Source organism: Mixophyes fleayi, chromosome 4 (genome assembly GCF_038048845.1).
Source record: "Mixophyes fleayi isolate aMixFle1 chromosome 4, aMixFle1.hap1, whole genome shotgun sequence".
In the NCBI taxonomy this organism is placed as follows: Eukaryota; Metazoa; Chordata; class Amphibia; order Anura; family Limnodynastidae; genus Mixophyes; species Mixophyes fleayi.
This window is the reverse complement of record NC_134405.1, coordinates 228,906,773-228,934,564: the sequence shown is the minus strand read 5'-3', so window position 1 is coordinate 228,934,564 and position 27,792 is coordinate 228,906,773. Positions and strand designations below refer to the sequence as shown.

The following is a 27,792-nucleotide window of genomic DNA, read 5'->3' as shown; positions in this document are numbered from 1 at the left end:
ATAAGATAAGATTCTGGATCGTACACCTGGGTTAAAACATAGACTGATGACTGCTGCTGACCAGTATGTTCTTCAAGCGTCTGACCGCATAACAGGCCCCATGTGGCCCAGAAATCATTTTGAACAGTAAGATATTGTCAGCTTTAGCCACTCATGGGGGAAATTATCCTATTGCTCACTTTCTTTAACCCCTTCATGCAAAATTACATTAGAAAACGCAATAATGCAGGTGGCAGCTGTCATGTGCAGCACTGGGGTTAGGAACCATTTAGCTGGATTCCTGGCCGCACAATCTTTACATCAACATTTAAAAATACACTCAGTCTGTACAAAGCAATAGCTGTGGAGTGCTACTGCATTGTCATAGGAAATCCCAGTGACCACACTAGGAATTTCAAACATGTCAGCCTGGGTGACTGAATCTATCTGCTATCCCTTTACTCCGTAGAAGTAGATTAATACATTTCAAGGAAATTGTTTGTTGTTGCTCTCAATATACAAACAAAGCAACAATTATGAAAAATTATATTTGATTTTTTTCCCCTATCCAATGGTAATAAAATTAAATGCTACTTATGTCAAATAAAAAATATATATACAGTATATATATTGGCGCAAAATGATGAAGAGGATCTGACCGTAGAGGTGTAAACCATCTTTGGTATTAAAGGGGTTAAGCTAGCGCGTTAGTGGCCAGCTTAAGGAAATAGCAATCTGTAGTCTTTACATTTCTCTGCTGGGTCATCACACAACCTTCTATAACATTTGGTGCTGCAAAAAGGACAAAATGCACAGCAGAGAGTGAGAAAGTGAAATGATTATCCCTATCCATAACATTTCATTTTTGTCCTCTGTAGGCTGGTTGCTTTTTAAATCTGACAGCTCTCTCTTGTTTTCCAGACAATAGTTGTCATTGTCACAAATCTGGCAAAGTGAAGTTGTTTGGATCCATTTTGAGCTAGCACACATTCTTTTTTCCTTCCCTAAATAAAGCTACAATCACAGACATCTTACAACTTAAACATTGTGTTTATCGTGGTATGGCGTGCATTGTGAAAGGGTGATATTTAAACCAGGAACTAGCGCCATGCTATCGTGACTAAGGTGTCTATTTAACAAGCAGTCAAGAGCCAAAAGTCACTTTCAATGCTTTTTGTTATTTAAGAAAGGGTTAATGTGCTTTCCATGGTCCCCATAGACCTCTATAGGGACAGCAGTATTAGAAAGTGTATTCAGCTGTGAAAACAAGGCTTTTCGCAGCATAGTAATGCTCAGGATGGTGTTACTTAATTTTTACTATAGGATCCAGCTGAAGCCTTTCTAGATTCACTGTATCCCTTTACTGGACAAACTGCTATATGCAACACATAGGCCGCCATTGCATAGAAACAAATCTTCATGGAGGAGGAGATCTTCGCTGTCATGGTAAATAACAGTGGTACCTCAGCATGTATAGCTGCGAAATGTCTGACTTTGTCAGTCCCTTTATGTTGTTGTAATCTAAACCGCTGGTGCCCTACTGTGGCTTTTTTTCCTATGCGACTCAGGTCATGAGAGCGACTGGGGAGTGTCAGTAGAAGCATACTTTTCATACAATTTGTAATTGGCTACTGTAACATTTTCTTCAAGTCATGTGACCGAGAATACACCAATGGGGCCACACTAGTACAAGCACAGGAATCAGCCAATTGGAGATAATGACAGGATTTTATAATAATGTCCATACAGTATTACTGCTTACTTATTACTAGCCACTGCTGGTACTTTATTCAGCATCACTACTTCTGGTAGCATGTTAATGTGCATGACTGTTACTTCTGACATATTACTGGACGTTACTACTGGCATTGTATTGGGCATTACTAGTACTAGTGACAGATTAACAGGCATTAAGATGACTACACGCTTATTACTGGTCACTACTTCTCTATATGGCGTTTTATTGTTACTACTGGTTGCATTTTGATTAACATTACTGGGCGCTACTATTATGTGCAGATCAGACTTCATGGCTTCTGATTAGTGTTCCTGCTCATCTCATTCCCCACCAGCAGCCAATTTGACAAATGTTATTGTTTGGCCACCTATAAGGTAATGCAGCTTTAAAAATAGCTTGCTTTTGCTTTAATAACAGTACTAGTTTAGACAGGTACGAAACAAGTTTCTTACTGCACTGTATAAAGGAAATAGTCTTCCTGCTTCCTCCATACATTTGTGTAGTCTTAACAAGACTTTTCCATTCTCATGGCATTTTCTGTGCTTCCTTGATATACAGCACAGTACTCCGACTGTTACAGTAACCATGATGTTCGCTCCTTGTCAACACGCTGCCCATTACTGTTGTATATCATGCCCATTACTGTTGTATATCATGATATATTTCACATTTATCAAGTTCAAAGTAATGAAAATATAAATTTTTTTGCATAGAGTTTTGTGTTCCTCTTTTTGTGTTTTATATCTGCTTTACATACATCATCACCATTTATTTATATAGCGCTGTACAGAGAACTCATTCACATCAGTCCCTGCCCCATTGGAGCTTACAGTCTAAATTCCCTAACACACACACACACACACACACACACACACACTTTAAAACTCCAAGTGACTCCATCCAGTGCTGCCATTACTTTATGGATCAAGTTTCAGAACCTTTCAGATAGAAAGTTGTTTTATTATACTGATCCTACTATCAATGGAAACACACTCAAGTGAGCAATTCTTGTTTTGATGAATGTAATGAAGGCAGGATGAGTCACTGAGCAGGCAGGGGGAAATGACTCCAAGTCATTGGGGGTTTGAAAGTCTGACCTGAGTATATATTTCAAAAATAAAATTCAAGTTGTATCAGCTGTTACCTATACATTTGGCGTGCTTGTTCTCATTTGTCATTGCCTGGTTTTGTTTAATGAGTTGAAATAAAATATAAAGATAATATTTGCATAAAATCAGGCAGATCTCTCTCTTCTTTCAAAAACAAGTATTCTAAATATTTTTGCTATTTTTCCCCAGGAGGTTCAAATTCCTTGGATGTAGGGTTAGAGATAAACAGCCAGATATGTGATCTTTTTAAAGAGAATGTCTACATGGGGCCTTGCAGACAATGTTTGGTTGTGCTGACTCTTACTCTGGAATGTCTGGAGATACCTCTATGTGTAAGTTATCAGAAAGATGTTGAATGCTTTGAAATTAAACTGGATAACTGTACTGACCTTGCAAATAAAGGGTAGCTCCACCCTGAGCTACATAAAATGTAGTTTTGAACGGATTTTGTTAAATTAAGATACAATACAAAGTCCTACTTGCCTTTTTTCTCCTGCTAGAGAGCATTTTTCAAACTAGCAACGGTATTGTCACATGAATTGGGTAGATATATTGACAATGCCGCTACTTCTTTGATTAGGGAAAGTAGAAGAGAGGATTGCAGCGCTGGTCTGCCATATAGTAAAGTGTTGTTTTGTATCTTATCTATGTGAACTCCACCCAAAATGAAATAATAAGACACCGCCTTCCCCCTCTAACAGACCAAAAAAACAACATGATGATGTACTTACTGCCTGTGGCTTGTCACTACTTTTCCCTACACTCCAGTGAAAATCCATCAACTCTTTTGAGTCATGCAGTTTTCTCTCGGTGGAACTGGTGGTGGAAGCTAGCACAGCTAGCTGCAGTTCAATCTATGATTTAACTTTCCACCTCTCTATAGGTGCCTTGGATAATAAGCAAAGGGTTTCACAGGACCTGCTGTGTTTATGTACAAACATTTTGTATGGACATCTTCTTTGAAGTAATTGTAGTGCTGTGTTTTTGTATCACTTCAAATTATGTGGTATAGTGGTGCATAATAATGTGCTAAGACTTTCCTAAAACAGTCTGCCCTATGCATTTTGAAAGTCATCATCATCACCATTTATTTATATAGCGCCACTAATTCCGCAGCGCTGTACAGAGAACTCGCTCACATCTGACTCTAGTCTGTGTGTGTGTGTTAGGGAATTTAGACTGTAAGCCCCAATGGGGCAGGGACTGATGTCATCATATCAATTTGTGTTTAAACTGCCATCTCCCCCCACTATATCTGTCTACTACTGGTTTAACCAAAATACCCTTTGAGATGCCAGTGCTAACAGAACCCATGCACAAATTTAGCCCATTCATGGCTTGTGTGATGTTAATAAATAAATAAATAAAAAAACAGCTACATAAACAGATGTAGACAGAAGATAAACCACTGTGTATTGTTTTAGACCAAAAAGAACTGCCTTTAAAGATTAAGCTTTAAAAGTATTTTACCCTTAATGCAGTTGTTTTTGTTATGTATAGAGATACATTTCTGTATGACCTGTATATAGTTCAGCAAGCATTGATCAATCTCTAACGCTACATGAGTAGACTGTTTACAAAGACAGATGTAAATAAACATGGTTTGGAAAGATGTAAGATTTAGTCGCTGCTGTGAACTTAAATATATATGGAAATTTAAAACAAATCTTGTGTTGCTGTAAGGGTTATTTTAGAATTGTGTAATGATGTGTGAAGCAGGCCTACTTGTAAACAGCTCCTGCAGAGGTTATCTTTGCCTCCAGTACAGTAAAGCCATTTTTAATGTATGTGGTTAAACAAAGTATCACAGCAACCACAGACCTTGCAATACAGAATGTGGGGACCAAAAGGCTTTCTTTCCACGTGTCTCACAGCAATTGATGACTTATAAGCAGGCATCTCCTGATTGGCCAGGCTCACTAAGCGACTTACAATGGCAAAGGCTTGCAGACGTTTAAACAGTTGTGTGGATTTTTGCCTAAAATTGCCTTGAAACATATAAATAACAGACATGATGAATGTCTCAAAATCTACTAAATTGTATGATTTAATTTGGCATTTTTCTACAGGTCTTCAAAACATGTTTGTACTGTAACAGCCATTGATTATTCTGTGTGAACTGCTGTTGTCGGCCTCGGGCTTTATTACTAACCCGATATAATCTACCGACACAAGCCACTTAGTGTGACATTGCTCTTCGATTAGGGATGTTTTATGAATGCAGTGGGCCTGTGTGCAAGAGTAATTCTTGCACCACCCCCATGTAGAAACGAAAATAGAGATGCGCAATTTTGTAGGGAGGAATCAAAATAAATCAAAAAGCGGGCAGCATGCTCGCCCTCCAAATACTTGACATCCCCAGTGCTAGATAACATGGCCTGGGAAATGCTCATCATGTGGATCTGGAGTCGCTGCCGTCTTACTGAAATATGCCACTGGCTCTATCTCTCTAAGTGCATGGGGCCCACAGGTCAAGGGTAGTGCATGGGGCCCACAGGTCAAGGGTAGTGCATGGGGCCCACAGGTCAAGGGTAGTGCATGGGGCCCACAGGTCAAGGGTAGTGCATGGGGCCCACAGGTCAAGGGTAGTGCATGGGGCCCACAGGTCAAGGGTAGTGCATGGGGCCCACAGGTCAAGGGTAGTGCATGGGGCCCACAGGTCAAGGGTAGTGCATGGGGCCCACAGGTCTAGGGTAGTGCATGGGGCCCACAGGTCTAGGGTATGGCATGGGGCCCACAGGTCTAGGGTATGGCATGGGGCCCACAGGTCTAGGGTATGGCATGGGGCCCACAGGTCTAGGGTATGGCATGGGGCCCCCTTGACTTATGGACCTGTGTGCACTGCATACTTATGGTAGATTATACCATATAATCGTAGATAGTGTCTCAGAAAACTGCACAGTTTTTGCTTTGTGATTTTATCTTTTTAATGTTCATCATCACTATGCTCAGTTTTTTTTCTTTTTTTTAATAACTAGAAGCACTTGATATAAATTGTAATCTCTCCGCTCAGCTGTGATGTTTGTGTTCTGTTGCATTTGTGGGATTATAGAAGGATTTTATTCATGATTCACAGACTGCACAAATGGGTCGACTCGTTCATCTCTATGTATGTAAATGAAACAAGACTATTAACAACATATTATTTATGATGACTCGAGGGTATTATGTTCTGAATGACTTGGCATAGAACATGACCGAGTGAATCACATCTTCCAAAAATACATAAGTGCCCTGCTTTATTTCTTGCAACAGCAGTTGATGATACAGACTTAATATTACAAATGGTACATTATGCATTCATAACATTTCACATGGCCAAAGAGGGACACTTAAGATTATTTATTAGGACATGGCACACACAGGTCAACAAAATAATGGGCACATAAATATGCATTTTTTACACAACCATATGTTAGTAAATAATAGGATGTGACAAACAGCCAAGTGATATGTTATGTCAGCAATTCCCAAGCAGTGTCACTTTTTGAAATAATGGTTAACTGGAAAACTAACTTGTTAGCGAATGTCAACTTGATATTAAACTAAACAAGTTCTAATTGACTCTTCCCAGACTTAGCCTTGTATGTATCCCAAGCATGCTTACATTTCTCTGCTGTGTTAGCCCCTCAGTGCCTATGGAAGGCTATTCCGCTTATATACTAGATTTTGGTAAAATAATTCTTCCTCAGATTTACCCTAAACCTGCTACCCCTGATGTTACTGTATGTCCATTGTTGTAATACTTATCTTTCTTTGTAGAATGCTTTCCTCTTGCATTGTGTTAAAACCCTTGATATACTTGAAAACTTCTCTAACGTATTTGGCTCCATCCTATACATATTGAGGTCCTTTAGTCATTCATGGTAAGTTTCGTGACCATGCATCATTTTAAGAGCTCTTATTTGCACAATTTCTTGTTAATGTCCATGTCACAAGCAAAGTAATCGGAAGGCCTTACCAGCTGGTATTTGCGCTGCTACGCAAGGAGGCTCGAAGTCTAACCACGCCACAGGTCTTCACCAGGGAACCCCGCAAGGAGTTTTAGACTTAGCCGCTGAGACGTGTCGGTCGCGGCCCTCCCAGGTAGCTACCAGTGAGGTAGATGAACAAGCGTAGTCGTCAATAGGGGGTCAATTCCGTACGGGCAATGAAGGTACCAAAGAGATAAGCAGGAGAGAAGTCAGGAAGCCAGGGGTCAGAGCCGGGAGGTCAATACTGGAACCAGAGGTAATCCGAGAGAGTGGTCAGGCAGGCAAGGGTCAGAATCTGGAGAAGCAATAGGAATATCAGATATATGTGTAACAATGGAGCCAAGGGAGGGACTAGCAGACTAGATACTCTGGCACCCTAGTGGTGCCAGAGTCAGGATTATATAGACAGAAATCCCCAATCATTGGTGGGAGTGGGGGTCGGCGGTCAGCTGGTCTGACCACCGTCAGGAAGCGGCCCTGAGCGTCTCCATTGCCTAGCAACGGGACATCACTTCCGCCCGGCAGACAGGATGTTCGGGCGCATGCGGAAGTGACGTCCCGTTGCTAGGCAACAGAACGAGTGCAGAGAAGGCGTCCGTCCCGGCACCAGGTAGGAGTGCGGGACGGCGCCTGACAGTCCATCTGGAGATATTGCCTCCAGATATGAGTCTGGCAAACTATAAGTCCATTTCATCCTCTGTAGTTACCATTGTAGATTTATGAGACCCAAGTAGAAAATCTTGAGTTTTTTGGCATTGAACTGTAGGTTCCACACTACACTCCTGACCATTTTGTCTAATTTACCTAGTTATGAATAATTTTGGTCACTCACCATCATCCAACCTGGTATTTCTACCATGATGCATAGCTTTGTGTCACCTGCAAATAAACCTACTTTAAAACCGGTAGTAATGTTAACAATAAAGATATTGAAAAGAACGTGTCCAAGTACAGATCCTTGAGTTACTCCATTGGTAAACATCTTCCCTTCTGAATGTACTCCCATTTTCTACAACTTGCTTCAACCACCTTTGAATCCACTCAAGCAACTGTCATACCAATCCCAATCATTCCAATGAATTTATTAGTTTTCAGTGTCAAAGGCTTTACTAAAAGCTAGAAAAGCTAAATCTATGACTTTACTGTCATTTATTATCTTAGTTACCCGTCAGAAAATCAATCTGACTTGTTTGACATGGTTTTCCCCACATTAAATCCATGATTGAGATCTTGTACTTTGCTGGGTTTGAGATTTTTCAGCATTGTTTGTTTCCATAAACTTCTCCACTACTGATGTCCGGATCACTGGTCTGCATCTGCAGTCTCCTTTATACTTCCACTTTTGTGAAACAGGACTATTGCTCTATTACGATTACCTCTGTTAATAGGGATTGAATAATTGTGTTAATGGTGTTACCAGCACCCCTTTAAGCTCTTGTAGTATCCTTGGATATATCCCATCTGGCCCAAATGGTCTGTCTACATTCAGTTTTGAGGGTTCTGCCAGGATCCTCTCTTCTGTAAATGCTACTTAATAAAGGTTTCTTTCCTTCTCCTGTACATACTGAACAGAAATGTATTTTTAGATATGTTATACCATAGTCTCCCTCTGCAAGATTTTCTCCCTTAATCTTTAGTCTTAATTCCTCTTGTTTTTCTCCTTTCACTTATGTCTAAAAAATGTTTTGTCCCTGTTACTTACGGACTGCAGTTTCTTCTAGGCTTGAGCCTTTACACATCTCATTTCTTTCTTATCCTTCCTCTTCTACTTTATCTTTATTTTTCTGAGTTTGCTCTGTTTTTTATTGTTTTTTTTGTTTCCTATAATGCTTCCTTCCTCCTTTGGAACCAGGATGACGGAATTTATTTGTCCTTGCGTTTTCTTCTAAGCTGCCTGACACAAACGTCTGTTGCTTTATGAATTGTACACTTTAATATTTTTTCCATTGCCTGCACTCCATCCAAGTACCTTCACCTTGGTAAAGAGAAAACTACAGTATATGAAGCAAGTAAAATGTGTGTGTGTATATGTATATATATTTATATGTGTGTGTGTGTGTATATATATATATATATTATATTTTTTACGTAAAATAAATACTGGACATTTATAATTGTTTTAATTTAACATTTTACCACTCTGTTTTTTGTTAAAAGTCGGTACCGTTGGTCTCAGCCTGACTCCCATCTTTGCTATAGCTATACGGTAACAGGTGTTTCATGTTGCATATTAGAACCCCATATGCAGTTATCACAGCCCTCTTGTGTGTTTACCAGAGGCTTCAGTATATCTGGCACGCTTTAGTGCGGACGCCAGAGGCTTCATTATGTCTGATACAACCCCCTACCCAACAGCCCTAGGCATGCTCACAGTAATATCAGACATGTCATTCTTCGGAAAATATAGCCCTATGTCTTACAGTGAAGTAACAACTACATAGCATTTAGAAAAAATATTGTTTATTTCTCTGTCTTCTAATCCTATACAATAAACAAAAAACACATTTCTGCATTTGGCTATGATGTGGTGCAGTGTGATTAACCTGCATCATAATCCAGATTCATGAATCTAAATTAGCTACTCTGTAACATGTATTATTAATGCTGGAGACAATGTTGGATTTGTGGGCTGCATTTATTGATTTATTCATTCATTCATCGTCATAACAAGTAAGATATCATTATCTCCAGCAGGGAAGGGAGGGGGGGCGTTAATCGTTGGTGATAAATGTATGCTTTTTACAAATCAAAATCTTGCTATTTCATTTACTAGAGTGTGCAATGGAAGGGTTAGAATTTATTTGGTTGAAAATATGTTGTGTTTTTTTTTTTTTGTTTTTTTTAAAAGAATCTGGTTCTTATTTTATTTTAGATTTTCACATATACATTAGTAAATATGTGTAATGGTTAATAACACTTTGGATTGTCTCATAATTTAATTTTCTTCTTTATGTTCAAATAATTTTACTATTCTTAAGGTCAAAACATGCATTGTTTTTATTGTAGAGTCCTTGCCATGTAAACAAAGCATATTTATGTTGGGTCCCTGCCAAACAATACATTTATTACCTGTGATGATCTTGACCTGTTTTACGCTAATTCTGTCGGATTTACTTTCTGTGCATCTTGTATTGAATCATCTGGTCTACTAAGATCATAAAGCTGAATGCTTGTGCCTGGTGTGCATCCTGTTTTCAAACCCTTCCATTCATGCCCACCTATGTTTATTAACATTTATTTTTTATTTTTTATTTATTTATTTATTTAGCACCAGCATATTCCACAGTACATTGCAGTTGGGAACAAATGCCTTAATAAAACAAGACTGGGTATTAATAAGCAGACAAAGAGATTTCCAGACATCATAAAAGATCATGGGGACTACTTTATTTGGAAAACCACAACATCTAAGACTGCTTTAGCCAACTTCATATTGGATGAGCTATTTAAAAATGGTTGGGAAAACCATTTTCCTTGTACACCCTGCGCTACTAAAAGCCACAGTAAAATATTACTAAGGAAAGGGCTACAAAGGAAGGAAAGCTTTTGGTTTTTTTTTTCTTTTGTTAATACTATAGGGAAAACTTGTATATTGGCTGTGGTCACTATTTAAGATGTTGTAATGTATTTCAACTATTTGTTTTGCAATATTTTCAGCTTCCCTCTTGATGAACTTTGATGTTATAGGGCAAAATAAGTTCTGAGCAGATGTAGGTTAGATTGGGGACACGCGGATACAGCTGAATGTTGCTTAATTATTTACAGATCTAAAGGATTTGTTAGTGTTGGGGGGTATTGTGTTTTTTTTGTCTCAGAATGTAAAAACATTTTTGTCTCTTTTGCTGTCTTAATTTTTATTGCAAATGAGAGCAAATGTCTTGAAGTCTGGATAGTTTCTGGATTTCCTGTCAGTAAATCTTTTTCTTTTGAAATATTTTAGAGAGGAAAACAGTTTCTAATTCTTATTAACTAGAATAAGCAGAAGTTTTAGTCTTGTTAGAAAATGTTTTTTTTTTTACTGTGTATAAAACATACTAGGGGCTAGATTTACTAAACTGCAGGTTTGAAAAATTGTAGATGTTGCCTATAGCAACCAATCAGATTTTAGCTGTCATTTATTTAGTGTACTCTACAAAATGACAGCTAGAATCTAATTGGTTGCTATAGGCAACATCACTTTTTCAAACCCGCAGTTTAGTAAATAAACCCCTTGGTGTTTGCAGTCTAAAATCTCATAGCCATATAATTAATGAGAGCACTCTTTTTTCCCCTTTCCACACACTGCATGGCTCAGAAATATATGAGGGTTGACATAAGGCAGCTGATGTCATGCCTTCTTCTTGAAGCAGATCAAATTCACATAGAAAAGATTTTGAACTACTTTCCTGAGATTTTGTGGTAGGCTATTTCTAAAACTAAAAAAAAAATAAAAAAATGGTAAGTTTGACTTTTATTTTCAAAAGTAACATCTGAACTTGAAGCCACATTGTTCCCAATAGACCTATAAAAAAGCGTCTGTAACAATGCTTGTGCATTTTTTTGTTGTTGCTGCTAAAGGATTTTCACAGATGTAGGCGTGGGGAGCTCTCACAGAATTCTGTCTATTTTTTGCACACATATATATTAAGTACAGCTGCCCCTGTGGATGCCATTTATATTTAGTGTCTCCTGCTCTACAAAAGCCTGCTCCCATCTGCTTTATTAGTAAAATGAGATCGGGTGTTTACTGTTTGAAGCCATTCCTTATTTATTCTAAGTGTCGGTCAACATGTACTGTACACACAGGCACTAAACTTACTAGCCCAGTGTTCCAGGGCTGTTCTTAAGAGCCTGGAGTATCATCATCAATGTTTATTTATAAGATGCCATGGATTCCACAGTGCGGTGAAGCAAGAGTACATCAATACAAAATAAAATACACACAGAAATAATGCATTCCACAGTAATTTGCACATACAGCCCATCAAATACAACACACAAAGTAATCGTGTCATACTGACGGGCAGGAGCCATGGTGCAGAGAGGAGCCTGTCAATGAGACGAACAGGGGAGTACGTAGGTTCAGCCCATAAGCTGTGATGGCATAATTACCACACATTATGCAATAGCCATCTTGTTATTGTGATTGTTAGCCAGGTGCCAACTTTTAAAATGTTTTCAAAGCTTGATCCATGGATTAAAAAAAGGATTAGTTTAACTTGCATGTGCAATGATTATGGAAAAGTGAACAAATAATTGTGACGTATGACATTAGGGTGAAATAGGTTATCCTGTAATGTGCTATTAATTGGTATTTATGGCTTGGAATACTGCAGACCCAATGAACTCCATGTCCATTCTTTACAAGCCAAATTCAACCATATATATCCCCATACCCACCATATGTAACTCAGTGCCCACCATAAACATTTCCATGCCCAGCATAACAGCCTAATGACTATCACAGTCATATACTGTTTCAATGTCAACCATATATTTCTCCATGGCTGTAATATACAACCCCAAAACAATCATATACCATACTATAACCAACTAGTGGGTACTTACCCCTGACTCTGAGCCTATGGTGCCCCTACTCAATCTGTCTCCAGTGCTCACACAGGGATTGATTCTCAACACATCCATAAACAGAATTCTGTCTCTCTTGTAGGTTTCCAACCTCTCATGCTTGAGTATGCTTAGACCACTAAATGTACACTTACTATGTTCTAACATCTAACAAACTAGCTGAGCTTGTTTGTTTGTTTTTACTTAACATATTTTGGGTACAAACTTCAAAAAGAAGATTAAATATATATGCTACATTCGTACAGGATCTGATGGTTTATAAAAATATATGAAAACGTAATAAATTATAAATATGACAAGACTGTTACTTTGAAATAAAGCAAAAGGTTACAACAGTAAGGCTTGTGGTGTAAGCAAGAAAGAGGAATGAGATTCAGGAAGGGAAGGCAGCGTGAGTATCATCAAATAAATTAGTACTCAATATTATTGTGTCTAAGGCATGAATTAACAATTCAAATTTTTTGAATAATGCGATCCAAGGTTAATTAAATCTTGTGGGTTTTCAAGGACATTCTGGAAATCTATTTGTAAACAGGGTCCTGAAAATTCCATCTCTGACGCAGCTGATTCGTTTGGCACTCTTCAATACGGAACACCGGAAGTCTACTTCCTTTGGCAATGAAATTAGCCTTTGTATTAAAGGTTGAGATTAATTTAATTGCCAAGTTTTTGCTCAGGTCATTGGTAACTTTTCCAGGATGCAGGATGTGTAGACTTCTCTATAGTTGCTAGCACTTCTTAGGAAGTCACAGATTTGCCTAAAATGGCAAAACAAAACCAGTTTTGGGATGGAAGTTTGTCTGCTTCAGAGAGATTTACAAGGACACAAGAAACATTCATTTAAGATGGCTAAAGGAAGGTTTTTGGAAAACAATGTGAGAGGTGCTGTAGTGCAATTTTTTAGAATTCTAGCAATTACCGAATACCCTGGCGGAATGTAGCTTACACATAAGCATGCAAGAGAGAGATTAAAAACAATGAAAAACTCACACCAAATACAGACCACACATGGGCCAGTCCAGCTGAGCATCCTAGCAGTCGGATCTCTTCTGGTTTTTCCGGGGCTTCTTACTATGATCGGTAGATGAACGTTGACACAGGCCAATAGCAGTAAATTTGTGGCTGAATTGATCAGTTGGTATGGGATTATCATTGGGCTTGTTTCATGGTCACACATTCTGACATTTTGGGCCAATTGCTTGATATTGCTTCAGATGTGTTTATAGTGAACTTAATATTTGATTTGATCATATATATGGAGGATATGGAGACTACTCCATTTGGAGCCTCTTTGCTTGTTATATGATGTCGCAACGGTAGCAATGAACAGATCAGCAGAACCAGCAGTTCTGCTCCACATATGGACATTTCTGAAGTATTTACAGCAGTAAATAGTAAAACACCTAAAAATTACTTCTGAACTTTCAAATGAAAGTAGCATTAGGCCCCAACATAACTATGCCAATAAACAACCACTTATTTTGCATCTTGTATTTGCAAGTTTTAAAAGCAACATTTGGGCACAGTGTATGGAAAGCTGTTATTTGTCTAATTTTTTTTCCAGTGTATGTTATATGCCTGTTCTCCATACTGTGTGTGCTGTATTTTACAAAGTGCTTTTGAACTGTTTTTCTCTAAAGAGGTTGCTAAGCTATTTGCTATTTTTTGCTCTGAGTGATTCCAGTGATTTAATTACTAGGAACATGCTTTTTGATTTGTAAATCACCACAACAAGAAACAGAATTGTATAATTTCCACCAAGAATCCTTTTTTCTTCAATGCTTTAGTTCAGACACAATGAGGTTTAAACCATGTGAAATAAATGTGTAAGAAAGTTTGGAGTTTATTAAAAAGATAAATGAAATATAAAATCACTTGGAGGGATTGTAGTGCTTACTGGTGTATGTGTTGGTCTCTATACTGTTTGGATGTGATGCTTGAACAACAATACATTTGAATTTGGTAAATCTACCACACAGGATTCACATCTGAGTGTATTTCTATGCAATGTACAAAGCTGTGTTAAAGCATAGTTGGCAAACTCCCAGATCCCCAAACTGCCAAAATGTGTGATACAAGATACATCTTCTTGCAGCATACCTCCTGGTAAATAAGGTTTATGTACCAGGAGTTGGTGTGCTACAAGAAAATGGCCACCGCTCTCCAGCTTTTTTCTTCACCCCAGTGTTTCCTTGGAATAACTTGACAGTGAGACTGTCCTCTACACCGAATATAAGTGTGTGTGTATGTATACGTGTCTGTGAGTGTGTCTCTTGCTTGCTTATTTTTTTTTCTCCCCTCCAGGAGATAACCGAGGGTAGGTGAAGTGTGAGTCCACATAATTTCTCTACAAGGGGGCTGGACTAAAATGAGATGACTTGTGGTGAATTGCATCATGGAGGCCTCCATCCTACCCACTACACTAGGAAATGGGCAGGATGTGGGAGAAGGGCCTGCTCCCCGGGAGTCTGGGAGACCTACCCAGAAATCGGTAGTCTCATGGACATTCCGGGAGAGTGGGCAAGTCTCTTTTTACAATTTAGCAAGTCCTAAGAATTTCTAATCTTGTTGATAAATTGAAGCTTGTGTATAACATTTTCAAACTTTGTTTATACATGCATATATTTGTTGGTTTATTGAATGTGTCCTAACTGTTATTACTGTGATATACAAATATGGGCTCTCTTATGAATGTTTTGGACTTGGGGATTCCCAGATATTGTTTTTTCCCTTAATTTGGAGTACTAAAATATACCAGATTATTTTTACAAATTACCCTACTCATAAACTAATAAACCAACTATTTATGGACTTTTTTATTTTTTTCTTTAAATAACTTCATAATTAAAAATTAAAATATAATTAACTACAGAAACATATACCATCCCTTTACTTTTCTGGAAATATTACTCAATCCGCTCTGCTGAAAAACTTTTTATTTACTATTGTGTCATCCTCTTGTTAAAATAGCAGCATTTGTTGTGTGGTGGTTTTTATTAAAAATATACATTATATATAGAAAACTAAACATAGGAATTTTGTAAACCCAATATATATTTTATATTGGTAGCATTAACAATAAAGCTTACAAAGCCACTTACGCTGAACACACGTGCAAAGTCCAAATCTAAATCAACCCTAAATATCTAAGTTACCCCTGCAAGTCAGTCAGCTGGGATCTATAAACAGTGGAAATATTCATATTGTAAATACACCTATACGTATAAAACCATGAACGATTCGGAAAAAACATGATGTTGTCTATTGGCACAAATTATATTTTGTCTTATAGTGCGCTCACAAGGTGTCCTGAAATATATAAATGGCATTTTGTGTTTTATTTGCAGTGTGTTGAAAAATAAACCACTTTAGCCTTTGCTATGGATACATATGTAACAACATTCACTGTGATGCTCTGCTTTAATCTCCTATAGCTAAAAGAAATGTGGACATTCTTCAAATAGTTTTAATAAAAACATATCTTGAGTCGTAAAGAGAATACATGTTCTGTTTTTCAATTATGTGATGTTCTAGTGATTACGTTGGTGTATAGACGTCCTAGTGTTTAAAAGTTCTCCTTGTTCTGTATGACCGGAAGGCGCAACACTTAAGATTTTATTTATGTTATTTATCTACATTGTGCAGTGAGAGTCTTGTGAGCATTCTTTTACTTGCTTGGCGTCAGGAGTTTCTTGTGTGTTACTGCTTACATAATAAGAGGAAATGCTCTATAACAGTGTTTGTGGATGTACTTTCTAGAAGCGTAGTTACCTTTTCATAGTTAGGGCTAGATTTGCTAAACTGCGGGTTTGAAAAAGTGGAGATGTTGCCTTTAGCAACCAATCAAATTCTAGCTGTCAATTTGTAGAATGTACCAATTAAATGATGATTGGTTGGTATAGACACCATCACCACTTCAAACCGCAGTTTAGTAGATATACCCCCTAGTCTTTTAAATTAATTATGGAAATTGAACTGCCATCCCTTTTAATAATTACCATTTTGTATTTACTATATTTTTTTAAATACATTTAACATTTGTTTATCATCAAATGAGTCTTTATTTTTCTGGCCACACAAATGTATTTAATTCAACTAAACTTTATTTGAAAGAAAATGGATCACCACTGACTCTTTTTACCTTGTCAGTGTTTTTGTGACTTATTTCCATCTTCGAGGCAGTCCTAGTTTATAAAATAACACCTTATTAATTATTTTAACAACCTGGTTCAACTTTCACAAATCTGAAGCAACTACTTGTATCCAGATACATTTTGCTCTGTGTAGTGCAAGTTCATCTGGCCACACACGGGCTGTTTCTGTTGATTGGCTGTAGTGATGGGATCTTTTTTCAATTTGGCGACACACATTGGATGAGGTTAGGAGCCAAGATGCCGAATCAGAATTGAGGTCAGAGGAGGAATACATACCCAGGCCAGTAGTGGGCAGATAGGATTATTTGGGCATCACACTTGTGTTTGTGCCACTTATGCAGTATTAGTGCAATTACAAAATAGCATCAGTGAGATCACAGCTTGTGAGACCAGCTTTTAAGAAAGCAAATATCTAGTAGCTTTTTCTTAGAATGTATACATATGATTTACACCATGTTATTTATTACCTTCATTGTGATTAATGATGACTCGGAAAGATGGGGGTCCCTATTCTATGACTTATGAATGCCTTTCCATGCCATGATGGAAAACATATATATCATTTCTTCCGAAAATGACTGTTTCAAGCACATGTAAAATAGGTATTAATCCAGGCCCTATACCTAAGGGAACAAACATTTATAGCTAAAATTTTAATTAACATAACTCAATATGATTTTATTTTTTATACACTGAAGTAAATCAAAACATACTTAACTATAAGTATTGTATTCTTGCTTTCTCTGGTGATTTCCGTATGTAAGAGAACCAAGGTGCATTTTTTGTTGTTGGTGTTTTTTAACGTTTTAAACCAAATGTTTGTCACTAAATGATCTGTGAAATAAACTTTCCCTTTATTACTTTAGTCTGTGTTCAGCAAGAGACTTTTAGACTCCGCTAGAGCTTGACCTTTTCATTCAAACGGGAAAAAACAATGTTGTCTTTACGAAAAAGCTGTTTCACCAACTTCATCCATGACTACCCGCAATCGTGTATTTTAAATCGAATATATTGCATTTAACGTTGCATTCAGGCAAAAGGCTTTACTGCTTATAGTAGTCTATATGTGGATAGCTACTTCAGCTTGGTACAGAAAGGTGTTTTATAAGGGTCTGATTTTTATTCCTGAGTATAATGAATCACACTTTCTTTACATTTGCTTTTGATCTTCACATAATATAAACACTGGTGTTTTGGTGAATAATACTTCTTAAAAGCTGCATATTGATGAGATCAGCAGGAACTTGCATTACTATTTGTTATTGGTAAACAGCTAAAATCTGAGCTAGTTATATATGGCAGGGAGTATTTCCAATATCCGCTTTCCATTATGAAGTACTTGATATATGCTAATGTTCACATTATAGACAGTGTGACTTTCGTAAAATAGTCATACATGTTCTGCAGGAGATTGTATCGAGATTTATAAGCCCTATAATATTAGTAGGCTGCAGACCCTCTTGTTTGTGACTTTTGGCAGTTCAGTGTTGTGGGTGGTTTTTTTTTTGTTTTTTTTTTACCAAGAATATTATGAACATACATTGATAGGCCATTGCACGTCATATACAGCAAGGGAGTTTTGTGATGTCTACACCTTGTTCTACAAAATAGCCTAAGCCTTTCAATGAATGTTCATCCCCCCCGTTCTATTGGGTTTAATGGGTTGTTAGTTGTCCCCAAACCATCATTCAGTCTGGACACTATAATACCCCATTCATACTGCACCAAAACCCCGGGTTTTTGCCGGGGCGAGCTCAAACGACCCGGGTCTTGGTGCAGTATGAATGGTACAAGTTAAAAATCTCGGGTCTCTGTCATTGAGTGCTTTGGCTAAATTGATCCCGGATGTAAATTTGTCGCTGTGGATAGCGAATGGCATGGTAGTCCTAGGATCATTATTTGATGACCAGGGGTTGATGTCTTTCATGCAAATCCAACACCAATTCCATATACCTGCGAGAGATTTTTACAAATACCTACAAATCAGACACTGGATATCCTCCCTCTCGAGATATAATCTGTCCCTACAGGCCCTCCCAGCCACGCTCCTCTCGAAACTTACGAAAGGAAATAATAGAGCTGGGATCACCTTTTGGTACGGTTTCACCTCCCCGGAGCCAATAGCCAAGTGCTCTAGCCAACTCCAGTGGGAATCAGATCTCCAGATAGCCCTCACAGAGGACCAGTGGCAGGCAGTCTATGTAAATGCTTTTCGCATGTCCAAATGTTTAAACCACACTGAAATGTTCATCAAGCTAGTTAATAGACTTTACTTGACCCCCTCTAGAATCCATAAAATGTGGCCCTCCCAGTCTAAGCTGTGCTGGAGACAATGCTCGTTGGTTGGGGATTTGCTTCACATCTTTTGGACATGCCCGGTTTTGCGCTCTTTCTGGGCTCAGGTATTTGACCTAGCTAAGAGAGTGACCAGATTGGATCTTCCTCAGACCCCCGAGATTGCCCTTCTCCAGGTATATCCGCCTCATGTCCCGAGACAGGCCTGTTATGTGTTTAACCATATACTTATTGCCGCCAGAGCCGCCATAGCCCAGGCATGGAGAGCACCGCTCCCCCCCTCTCTGTCAAAGGTAATTACCAAAGTCCAGTATGCGTTTGAAATGGAAACACTAGATGTCCCTTATTCAATGAGACCATCTTCCCCATTGATGAAATGGTTTGAATGGCATGTCTACGTGACCGACGGGGGTGGGGCTCCTGTAAATATTTCTTCTTCTCCCCCTGCTATTGGTGGTTCTTTGTCAATAGTTGCGCCCTGATTGAGTGTTTATGTCGGATTTTCCAAGTCCTAGGCCAGGTCTGGTGAGTTAGTTTAAAGTTCCACAGTAAACTGAATACTATAAATTGTATACTGTCTGTAATTTGCAAATGCTATATTGGTGTGTTCGAACTCCCCCCCCCCCCCCCCCTTTTTTTTTTTTCTTCTGTACCCCCCATTTACTTATAAAAAAAAAAAAAAAAAAAATTTCAATAAAAACGATTGATGATAAAAAAAAAATCTCGGGTCTAAAAACCCGGGTCTTCAACCCGGGATTTATCGAGGGGTAATTCCCGGGTCGCCTGCACTATGAGTGGTGCAACCCGGATTTTTCAACCCGGGTTGCACAGAAAACAAGCTGATTGGCTGTCTGCCTGTCTCTGGAGGATTTGGAATTAGGCATTTCTCATTCATTTTATGCTTGCCAAAAAGAGGCCATTAATTTTACATTTAGAAGTCTAGTCTTTTGGGGTAATCATTGAAATATGCAATGCTTTAAAAGCTCCTACAACCTTCCCTTAAATATATGTTTCCCAGTCTCTTTATGCCTTTCAGAAAGCCCTCCTAGACTAGTACGACTAAATATATAAGCCAATTGGAGGTATCCTTTATTCATTATTGTATTATTATATTGTGTATCACCATTTTTCAGCCAATGAAAACTGCTCTGGTGATGACTCCCACAAATTGCCAGGGCACAGACTTGTGCAGTATGAATGGGGTCAACCCGGGAAATTCCCGGGTCCGAGGTGCAGTATGAATGGTGTTTCTGAGCTGGAAGGCTCCGAGGCCTGGCAAAAACCCAGCTTGAAAAACCCGGGATATTGCCAGGGCGGCAGTATGAAAGCGGTATTACCTGGAGCAGTGATGGACACCTGATATGCTTCAATGGAATGTGCAAGGTCTTCAAAGTGCCACTCATGACCCTTAGTTTCAGTAATTACAACCATGGCACCACTCATCCCAAAATCCCACATGCTTTCCATTTGATCCAAAACTCTCCCACTTGCCATAAAATGCCTCTTAGAACCCACATGTACTCCAAAACTCTCACACTTACCCACATGCCCCCATTCATTGGCTAATCCAGTAACCTAATTACAGCCTAAAATGACTTGCATTTAGTATGAAGCGCGCATCGAAAGCACACATGGTGTAGAACACTCCCTCCCTCTGATGGTGCTGCAGGACCTCCCTGTGTTTTACAGAGGAGGTCACGTGATGCGGAAGCCAGCTTATCTAAAGCAGAGAATGCCAGGGTGAGGTTGCAGGGCCTCTTGTTGCCCATCACTATATTATTTAAAAAAAAAAAGTTCTGTAACAATGCCACATTAAGGGCATTCATGTTTATGTACAGATTTAGAAGACAATGTTTTATACTACAAAATAGTTCATAAAGGTAGCAGTACAAGCATGGATTTTTCACATTCATGCAGTATGTGCTACTCACCCTATGCTGCTCTCCACACTGTAAGTTTCAATCCCAGTGATGATGCAGCAATAATACCGCTCACCAGCTGGGATTGTGTAAGAGGACTGCATTTTGTGTCGCTTTAATTGACATTATTTTTTTTTAATGAAAATTGTCCGCTATGTCCTATCCCAGAGCTGGCCACTGGCTTGACCCTATTTGCCTCTCTACAATTCATGAGAGAGAGTGTAGCTTGCTGTTGTGTTACTCGTAATGTAATGGCAACATACCCCACCTTTGCCCTTCCACATCCCAGTCTGTTTGTAACCTAAGAACAAGCATTTGGAATAGAAGGCCATGGAAAACTGGGCAGATACATTTATGGGCAGGGGTTGTGTTTGTGCCCTAGTTGTAGTGAACTTGCTGTAATAGTAAGTAAAAGTAGGGAATGTGTGAGAGGTATGTGTGGTAGATCTGAACAGTAGGGCAGGCCTATTAAGCATTTAGGGGAATTCTGATGGGTATGTAGGGGCAAGTGGGAGAGTTTTGGAGTACATATGGTATCTGAGGACTTGTGGAGTGTATTTTGTGTTAAGTAGGGGATATGTTGGAGCTGGCGGGGGCTGAGTGGCATGTGGTGGAATTTTGGAGTAAGTGAGGGGCATGTGGGGGAATTTTAGGATGTGATGTGCGCCTTCCAACTTTGTTTGCCAGCTGTTTTTTCATTCTTCAAATTAAGGGTAATATATTGCCCATCAGTGGTCGAATACCCACCTGAGGACTACTATTTTTTTTTTTGTTTTTTGAAGACTACTTCACCAAAATGAATACAACAATCAGCCCAAAAAAAATTGAGTGTAATAGAAGTCAAGTTGTATTTGTTACTATGGGGTGGACCTATGTCTATATTGAGCACTAATCTGGTAATAGTTCTTGCTCAATTGAGTCAATTCGCTTGACTTGAGCTACCTAGGCTATAGACAGCACTGTCAGGTAATTGGTATAATGCAGCTAACTATATTGCAGCACAGTGAAGAGTGACATGTCATCTGAAAAGGGTGGGGGGGAGGTACAAAGAACATTCATCTGTACAAAATAGATATTAACTATGACACTTGTGGCTATCTCTAAGAATAATGTAGACTTTTGATGGTGCTAGTTATATATTTTTACACATAGATTTGTAAAAGTAAGGAATACTCCTTTTAAAATATTATTTTCAGATGCTTTAATTGAGATGCTATTACTGAAATCTACCCAGCAACATCTAATATTTATCTGTAACCTATAATTAGTTAGTTGGCAAACTGCAGTTTACCAGGTGTACATTGACATGTTGAACACCAGTTACTCTGAAACAAGGCGTAGCCCCAAAACATGTTTAATAATAAGAGCTGTCTGTCAAGCAAGTCAGAGTAAGGGCTGGTCTGTCTTTTTTTTTTTTTTTACAAGTACAAGTGAACTAGCACTTATCTAACAGAAAAAACATTATGGCACTTGCTAAATAACTGCTTTTTAAATATTTTTTTCTAGCAAAAAACATAACATTAAAGGTTTACAAAACACTACAATTATTTTATGTAATTTCTAATAATAAACCTGATATTTATCCTTGCACATTACATAAGTCTCAGCATTGTTGTTGGTATGCAAAGGTTTCCATAAGTTAGGGAAATCTATATAAATAGTCCATGAGATGAGACATTGCTGAAGGCAAACAAAGGAGCTGTAGCTAGTCAGGAAACGGACCTATACACGGAATGGTGGAATTGTATTACATTCTAATAGGAGTTGAATTACCTCACAGTATATTCTGCCATAGAGTGTCTGTCTGATTAGGAAAGGCTCCTTCCCTGTAGCACATGCTGTACTAAGGCTGGGGTCACACTATAGTTGCCAAATTTTTAGAGTAATTTACAGGAACACTTTACTGTTGAGGCTGTGCATAATGATACTCTGTTGAATCGCATCAGTTCCTTCTTGTCACATCCATTCCATTTGATTATGGTGGAGGTTTGTAAATTTTAACAACCAATCCTGATTAAATGTTAATTTCTAAAGCCTAGTGAATAGGAATAGATGTTAAGAATTACATCTAACATGCAGGAGGGGAATTTTATTTTGCAATTCTCAGCTCAGAAAAATAAAGCCTTTCCAGGGACAAAAATGTTGTCTTTTAGAATCGTAATTTTTCTGCTGTTTACAGCAGCTCAGAAACTTTCATGACAAAATCACCTAAAATTATTCTGAGTTAGGGCCTGCTCACTCCCAACAGTATATTAGTATGTGTCCACATCAACATACAGAAAGCACTTTACATGTGGTTATATAAATATATAAATAATCCTTGTGAAGCTCTATGACCCCAATCTGAAATTTGCACCAGCGCTCATAGCATGAGCTGGTTATAGCATGGTCATGGCATGATGCCAGTGTGGAGGCATGAGCAGCATGGGGTTTTTCCCGCAACCAGCAGCAGACTATAACAGGCTAAGCTGGTGCTAATATAACAGGGAAACTGGCAGCACGGTGGCCTAGTGGTTAGCACTTGTGCCTCACAGTGCTGGGGTCATGAGTTCAATTCCCGACCATGGCCTTATCTGTGTGGAGTTTGTATGTTCTCCCCGTGTTTGCGTGGGTTTTCTCCGGGTGCTCCAGTTTCCTCCCACACTCCAAAAAAACATACTAGTAGGTTAATTGGCTGCTATCAAAATTGACCCTAGTCTGTCTCTCTGTGTGTGTGATAGGGAATTTAGACTGTAAGCTCCAATGGGGCAGGGACTGATGTGAATGAGTTCTCTGTACAGCGCTGCGGAATCAGTGGCGCTATATAAATAGCTGGTGGTGGTCCCCCCTGTTTATGATGAAACTCATCCCCATCTCCCACAGGGCTGAATTCTATCCTCCCCCCCCCCCCCCCATCCCCCCTTATTTGGAAAAGACTAGCCCTGTCCTCCCAGCATCCCTGGGTAATGGGTGTTGAGATGGTAATGTAAAATAGTATTTCAATGTATGGCACTACTTGTCCCCACAAGCCATGCCAGCCATTAACCACTTGGGTATGCTGGTGCTTGTAGAACTAAAAATGACAGCATACCAATAGCTGTCTGAGCATATTGATGCTTGTGAGACTAAAATACTATGAAATAAACAAACACGCCATATAAAATGATTTTAATTAAATAAAGACTTGACCATTTTTTTTCCTATTTTTTCCAATATTCTTAATTAAGCTTGTGTTATTTTAAGAGGCATTTACTGTGTGCAGAATATGTGGATGTGCAATGCATTTAGTTTGGAGAGTATGTGCCCATTTCTCTGCCTTGTGTATAGCTACTCTCGGTTTGGGAAGTGCACCCATGCCAACACAGCATAATTTAAGGGTTTGAGAGTTGAGAAGAAAATGCACATGGTGGAAAAAGGTAAACTGTCACTTCAAAGGCCGATCTACTATAATTTTTGGAGCAATTTCAACTTTTATATTTTACTACTAAAATAGTGCCTGTTGGAGCCTCATTCATGTATTACGTTATGAGAGTGAGAGGACATTTAGGGCTGTCTTGTATGTGCCACATGTGTACATTTGTAATGTTTTTATTATGTTTATATTTGTCTGCATTTAATAGTGATTAAAATATGTGGATATCAGATATAATAAAATTAAACTATTTAAAATATTAATTAAAAGCAACACCATTGATCTAAATGTAACATTTTTCATAATCTATTTTTAAATGGTATTATTGACAGTATATTTGATTATTGTATTTAGATTATTCTAATAACGTTCTTAATGTTGACAATACACACATCACTGACTTACTTCAGATTTATGAGAATGAAATAAATGATTGCCTGATTAGCGATCATTATTTAAATGAGGGTGAATAAAAATCTCCGTATACATATATCAGAGAAAACTACCCAGTGATGTGACACATATTAGATGAAAGGATCCTTTTTTTTTTTGTTACACTTCAATTTCATTTAATGAATTACTGCCTGTTGCTTTGAGTCGATCTTCCATTTGTTGTTACTGAGGGAACCTTATTTGCAACAGAGAGACAGGGCTTCCCATCGGATTTTATACTATTAGTCAAATGAAGATCCTGGTAAGACCCCTCTAGATGATCCCACTGCCTCAAATAGGCCTATCCATTGCAGGCTATGTTTAAGTTAGGCTATGTAGATTGTAAGCTTGCGAGCAGGGGCCCTCTTACATCTCTGTACATATGTATTACCCAGTATTATTTTATTACTGTTTGTTCCCAGTTGTAAAGCGCTAGGGAATCAGCTGGCACTATATAAATAAATGATGATAATTCTCCCTCTGATTTATCAGACTGACTACTTATACCACTTTCATACTGCCGCCCCGGCAATATCCCGGGTTTTTCAATGCGGGTTTTTACAGGGGCTCGGAGCGTCCCAGCTCAGAAACACCATTCATACTGCACCTCGGACCCGGGAATTTCCTGGGTTGATAAATCCCGGGTTTTTAGACCCGGGTTTTTTCACTTGTACCATTCATACTGCACCAAGACCCGGGTCGTTTGAGCTCGCCCCGGCAAAAACCCAGGATTTTGGTGCAGTATGAATGGGGTATTAGTGAGATTCCACAGCAATAAGATGTACATATTATGCTTAACATTGATGCTTTTAATTAATAATGAATTCATTTATTTTATCATCATATGAGATCCACATATTTGAAACTCTATTAAATGAACCAGTCATCATACTGACCTATAGGAGTATGTGTATGTATGAACTTCATATAGACCATGCTGTCTGCACTTGACTTCACTTACTGTACCTACTGTTTACATGTACCAAGCATACATGTATCCATTTTGAAAATATACTAAAAGGAGTGTTTTGCAATAAACTTACTTTTAAACATATATAATATTTCTATAAACACACCAGGATTTAGTAGCAGGAAAATCAGATGAATTATTTCAGTGTTCTGTTGTACTTCAGTGTGCTGAAGCATTGAACTAAATCATTTGTACTGCTTTTAAGTCCTGGGGGTAAACTTATCAACCTGCGGGTTTGAAAAAGTGGGGATGCTGTCTATAGCAACCAATCAGATTCTAGTTATAATTAATTTAGTACATTCTACAAAATGACAGCTAGAATCATAGGTAACATCTCCACTTTTTCAAACCTGCAACTTGATAAATTTATCATCATCTCCTGGTGTGCATTCTACTCCTCACATGTGTCATTCCTCATGTATAGCACCCATACATTTCTTTGATGCTGAAATGTGTGACCCCACTTGATTCATATACATATACCATTTAAGCTTAGGAAATGATAAAGTTGTATTGGAGTCCATGGATGTCTTTTCATTCTAACACATCACAGAAGCAACTTATTGAGTGCAAATGCTGGTGATCACTAGAATGATTTGTAGCAGGTCCACATTTGGCTAAGCATATCATATTATCCAAATTGGATCATTGTGCTGTAGTTCACAATTTTGATTTTCTTTCTACACATGCTCCGGTACATTCTCTGTAATAAACTTAAATCCATCACTACACTCCTAAGGGTTGTCAATAATGTTAAGTATGCATAAGGAAATAGGGTGTTTAGCATGGGCTTACGTCTACACTCCCAAATTCATTTAACGTGCTTATTGGCGTGTCCTCTCCCTCCTAACTAAAAACGAGCAGTTTAATTAGAACCAAAGTGCTACATAAATTTACAGCTTTACCACACATTGTTTAATGACATTCACACAAAGACATCATTTGCAAATAGTTATGAAGATGCATACCATCCAAGTCACAAGTAAAATTTTGCTCCTTTTTTTTGTTTTTTAGGTGGACAGGTCTGATATGAACACACTCAGCTTGCCTCTAAACATCAGACGGGGAGGATCAGATACCAACCTTAACTTTGATATACCGGATGGCATCATAGACTTTCACAAAGTCAAACTCTCTGCCGACAGCTTGAAACAAAAAATCCTCAAAGTAACTGAACAGATTAAAATCGAACAAAGTGCGCGTGATGGCAATGTGGCAGAGTACTTGAAACTAGTGAACAGCGCTGACAAGCAGCAAGCAGGTCGAATTAAACAGGTATTTGAGAAGAAAAACCAGAAGTCCGCTCACTCTATAGCACAGCTACAGAAAAAACTAGAGCAGTACCATAAAAAGCTAAAAGACATAGAGCAAAATGGCTCTGTAACCAAAAGCACGAAGGATATTTCCAAAGACAACCTGAAAGACATGCAACATTCTCTAAAAGATGTTAACGTCAGTTCTCGACCTACTGCAGCAGTGGAATCCAGTAAAATGGGTATGCCGGGCGTATCATTGACTCCACCAATGTTTGTGTTTAACAAGTCACGAGAATTTGCAAACCTTATTCGTAATAAGTTTGGAAGTGCTGATAATATTGCTCATCTAAAGAATAGTCTTGATGACTTTCACCCAGAAAACAATCCCAGGAACCTGAGTGGTAGTGCAACAATAGTGACCAAACCCAAGTATGTAAGTGATGACGAGTGTTCTAGTGGGACATCTGGCTCTGCAGACAGCAATGGAAACCAGGCATTTGATGCAGGAAGGACAAATGTTAATTACAGTCAAGAGCTTGCTGTGTTTCTAGATGAGCTGAGAGAAATACGAGAGGCTCAATCTCAATTAGCTGAAGACATTGGGACACTTAAACTTCAATTTAAGAGAGACTATGCTGTTATTTCACAAACATTACAAGACGAGAGATACAGGTAACTACTAATTAAAAGCATTTCTTCAGTTTGCATATTGAAGTTTAACTTACATATATTACAGATAGGTACTCTGTAAGCACGGTTTTATGTTCCGACTATCACCGTAGACTTTTAGATTTTTATAGCAGTTATAAAATTAAATTTAATGCAACTGTGTACAATTAATTCAAAGTAAACAAACATTACATAAAAGTATGAATTTGAAACACTGGTATAGAATGAACTGCTCATGGGAGCTTGCAATCAGATTTTAGGAAATGAAAAAACAGGTGTGGGATCTGCAAAGGACAGGGTGATTGAATCTTGATGGTTTAAAAGCCCATAGTAGTTTT

At 38.3% G+C, this 27,792-nt stretch overlaps 1 protein-coding gene across 1 annotated transcript in view; it reads left to right on the top strand.

Moving 5' to 3' along the window:
• TMCC3 (transmembrane and coiled-coil domain family 3) overlaps positions 1 to 27,792 on the top strand; it is a 54,451-nt gene that overhangs the window by 3,480 nt on the left and 23,179 nt on the right. The window contains exon 2 of the mRNA XM_075209407.1: positions 26,544 to 27,457. Coding sequence (XP_075065508.1) covers positions 26,544 to 27,457 — 914 coding nt within the window. The remainder of the gene's footprint in view (positions 1 to 26,543; positions 27,458 to 27,792) is intronic.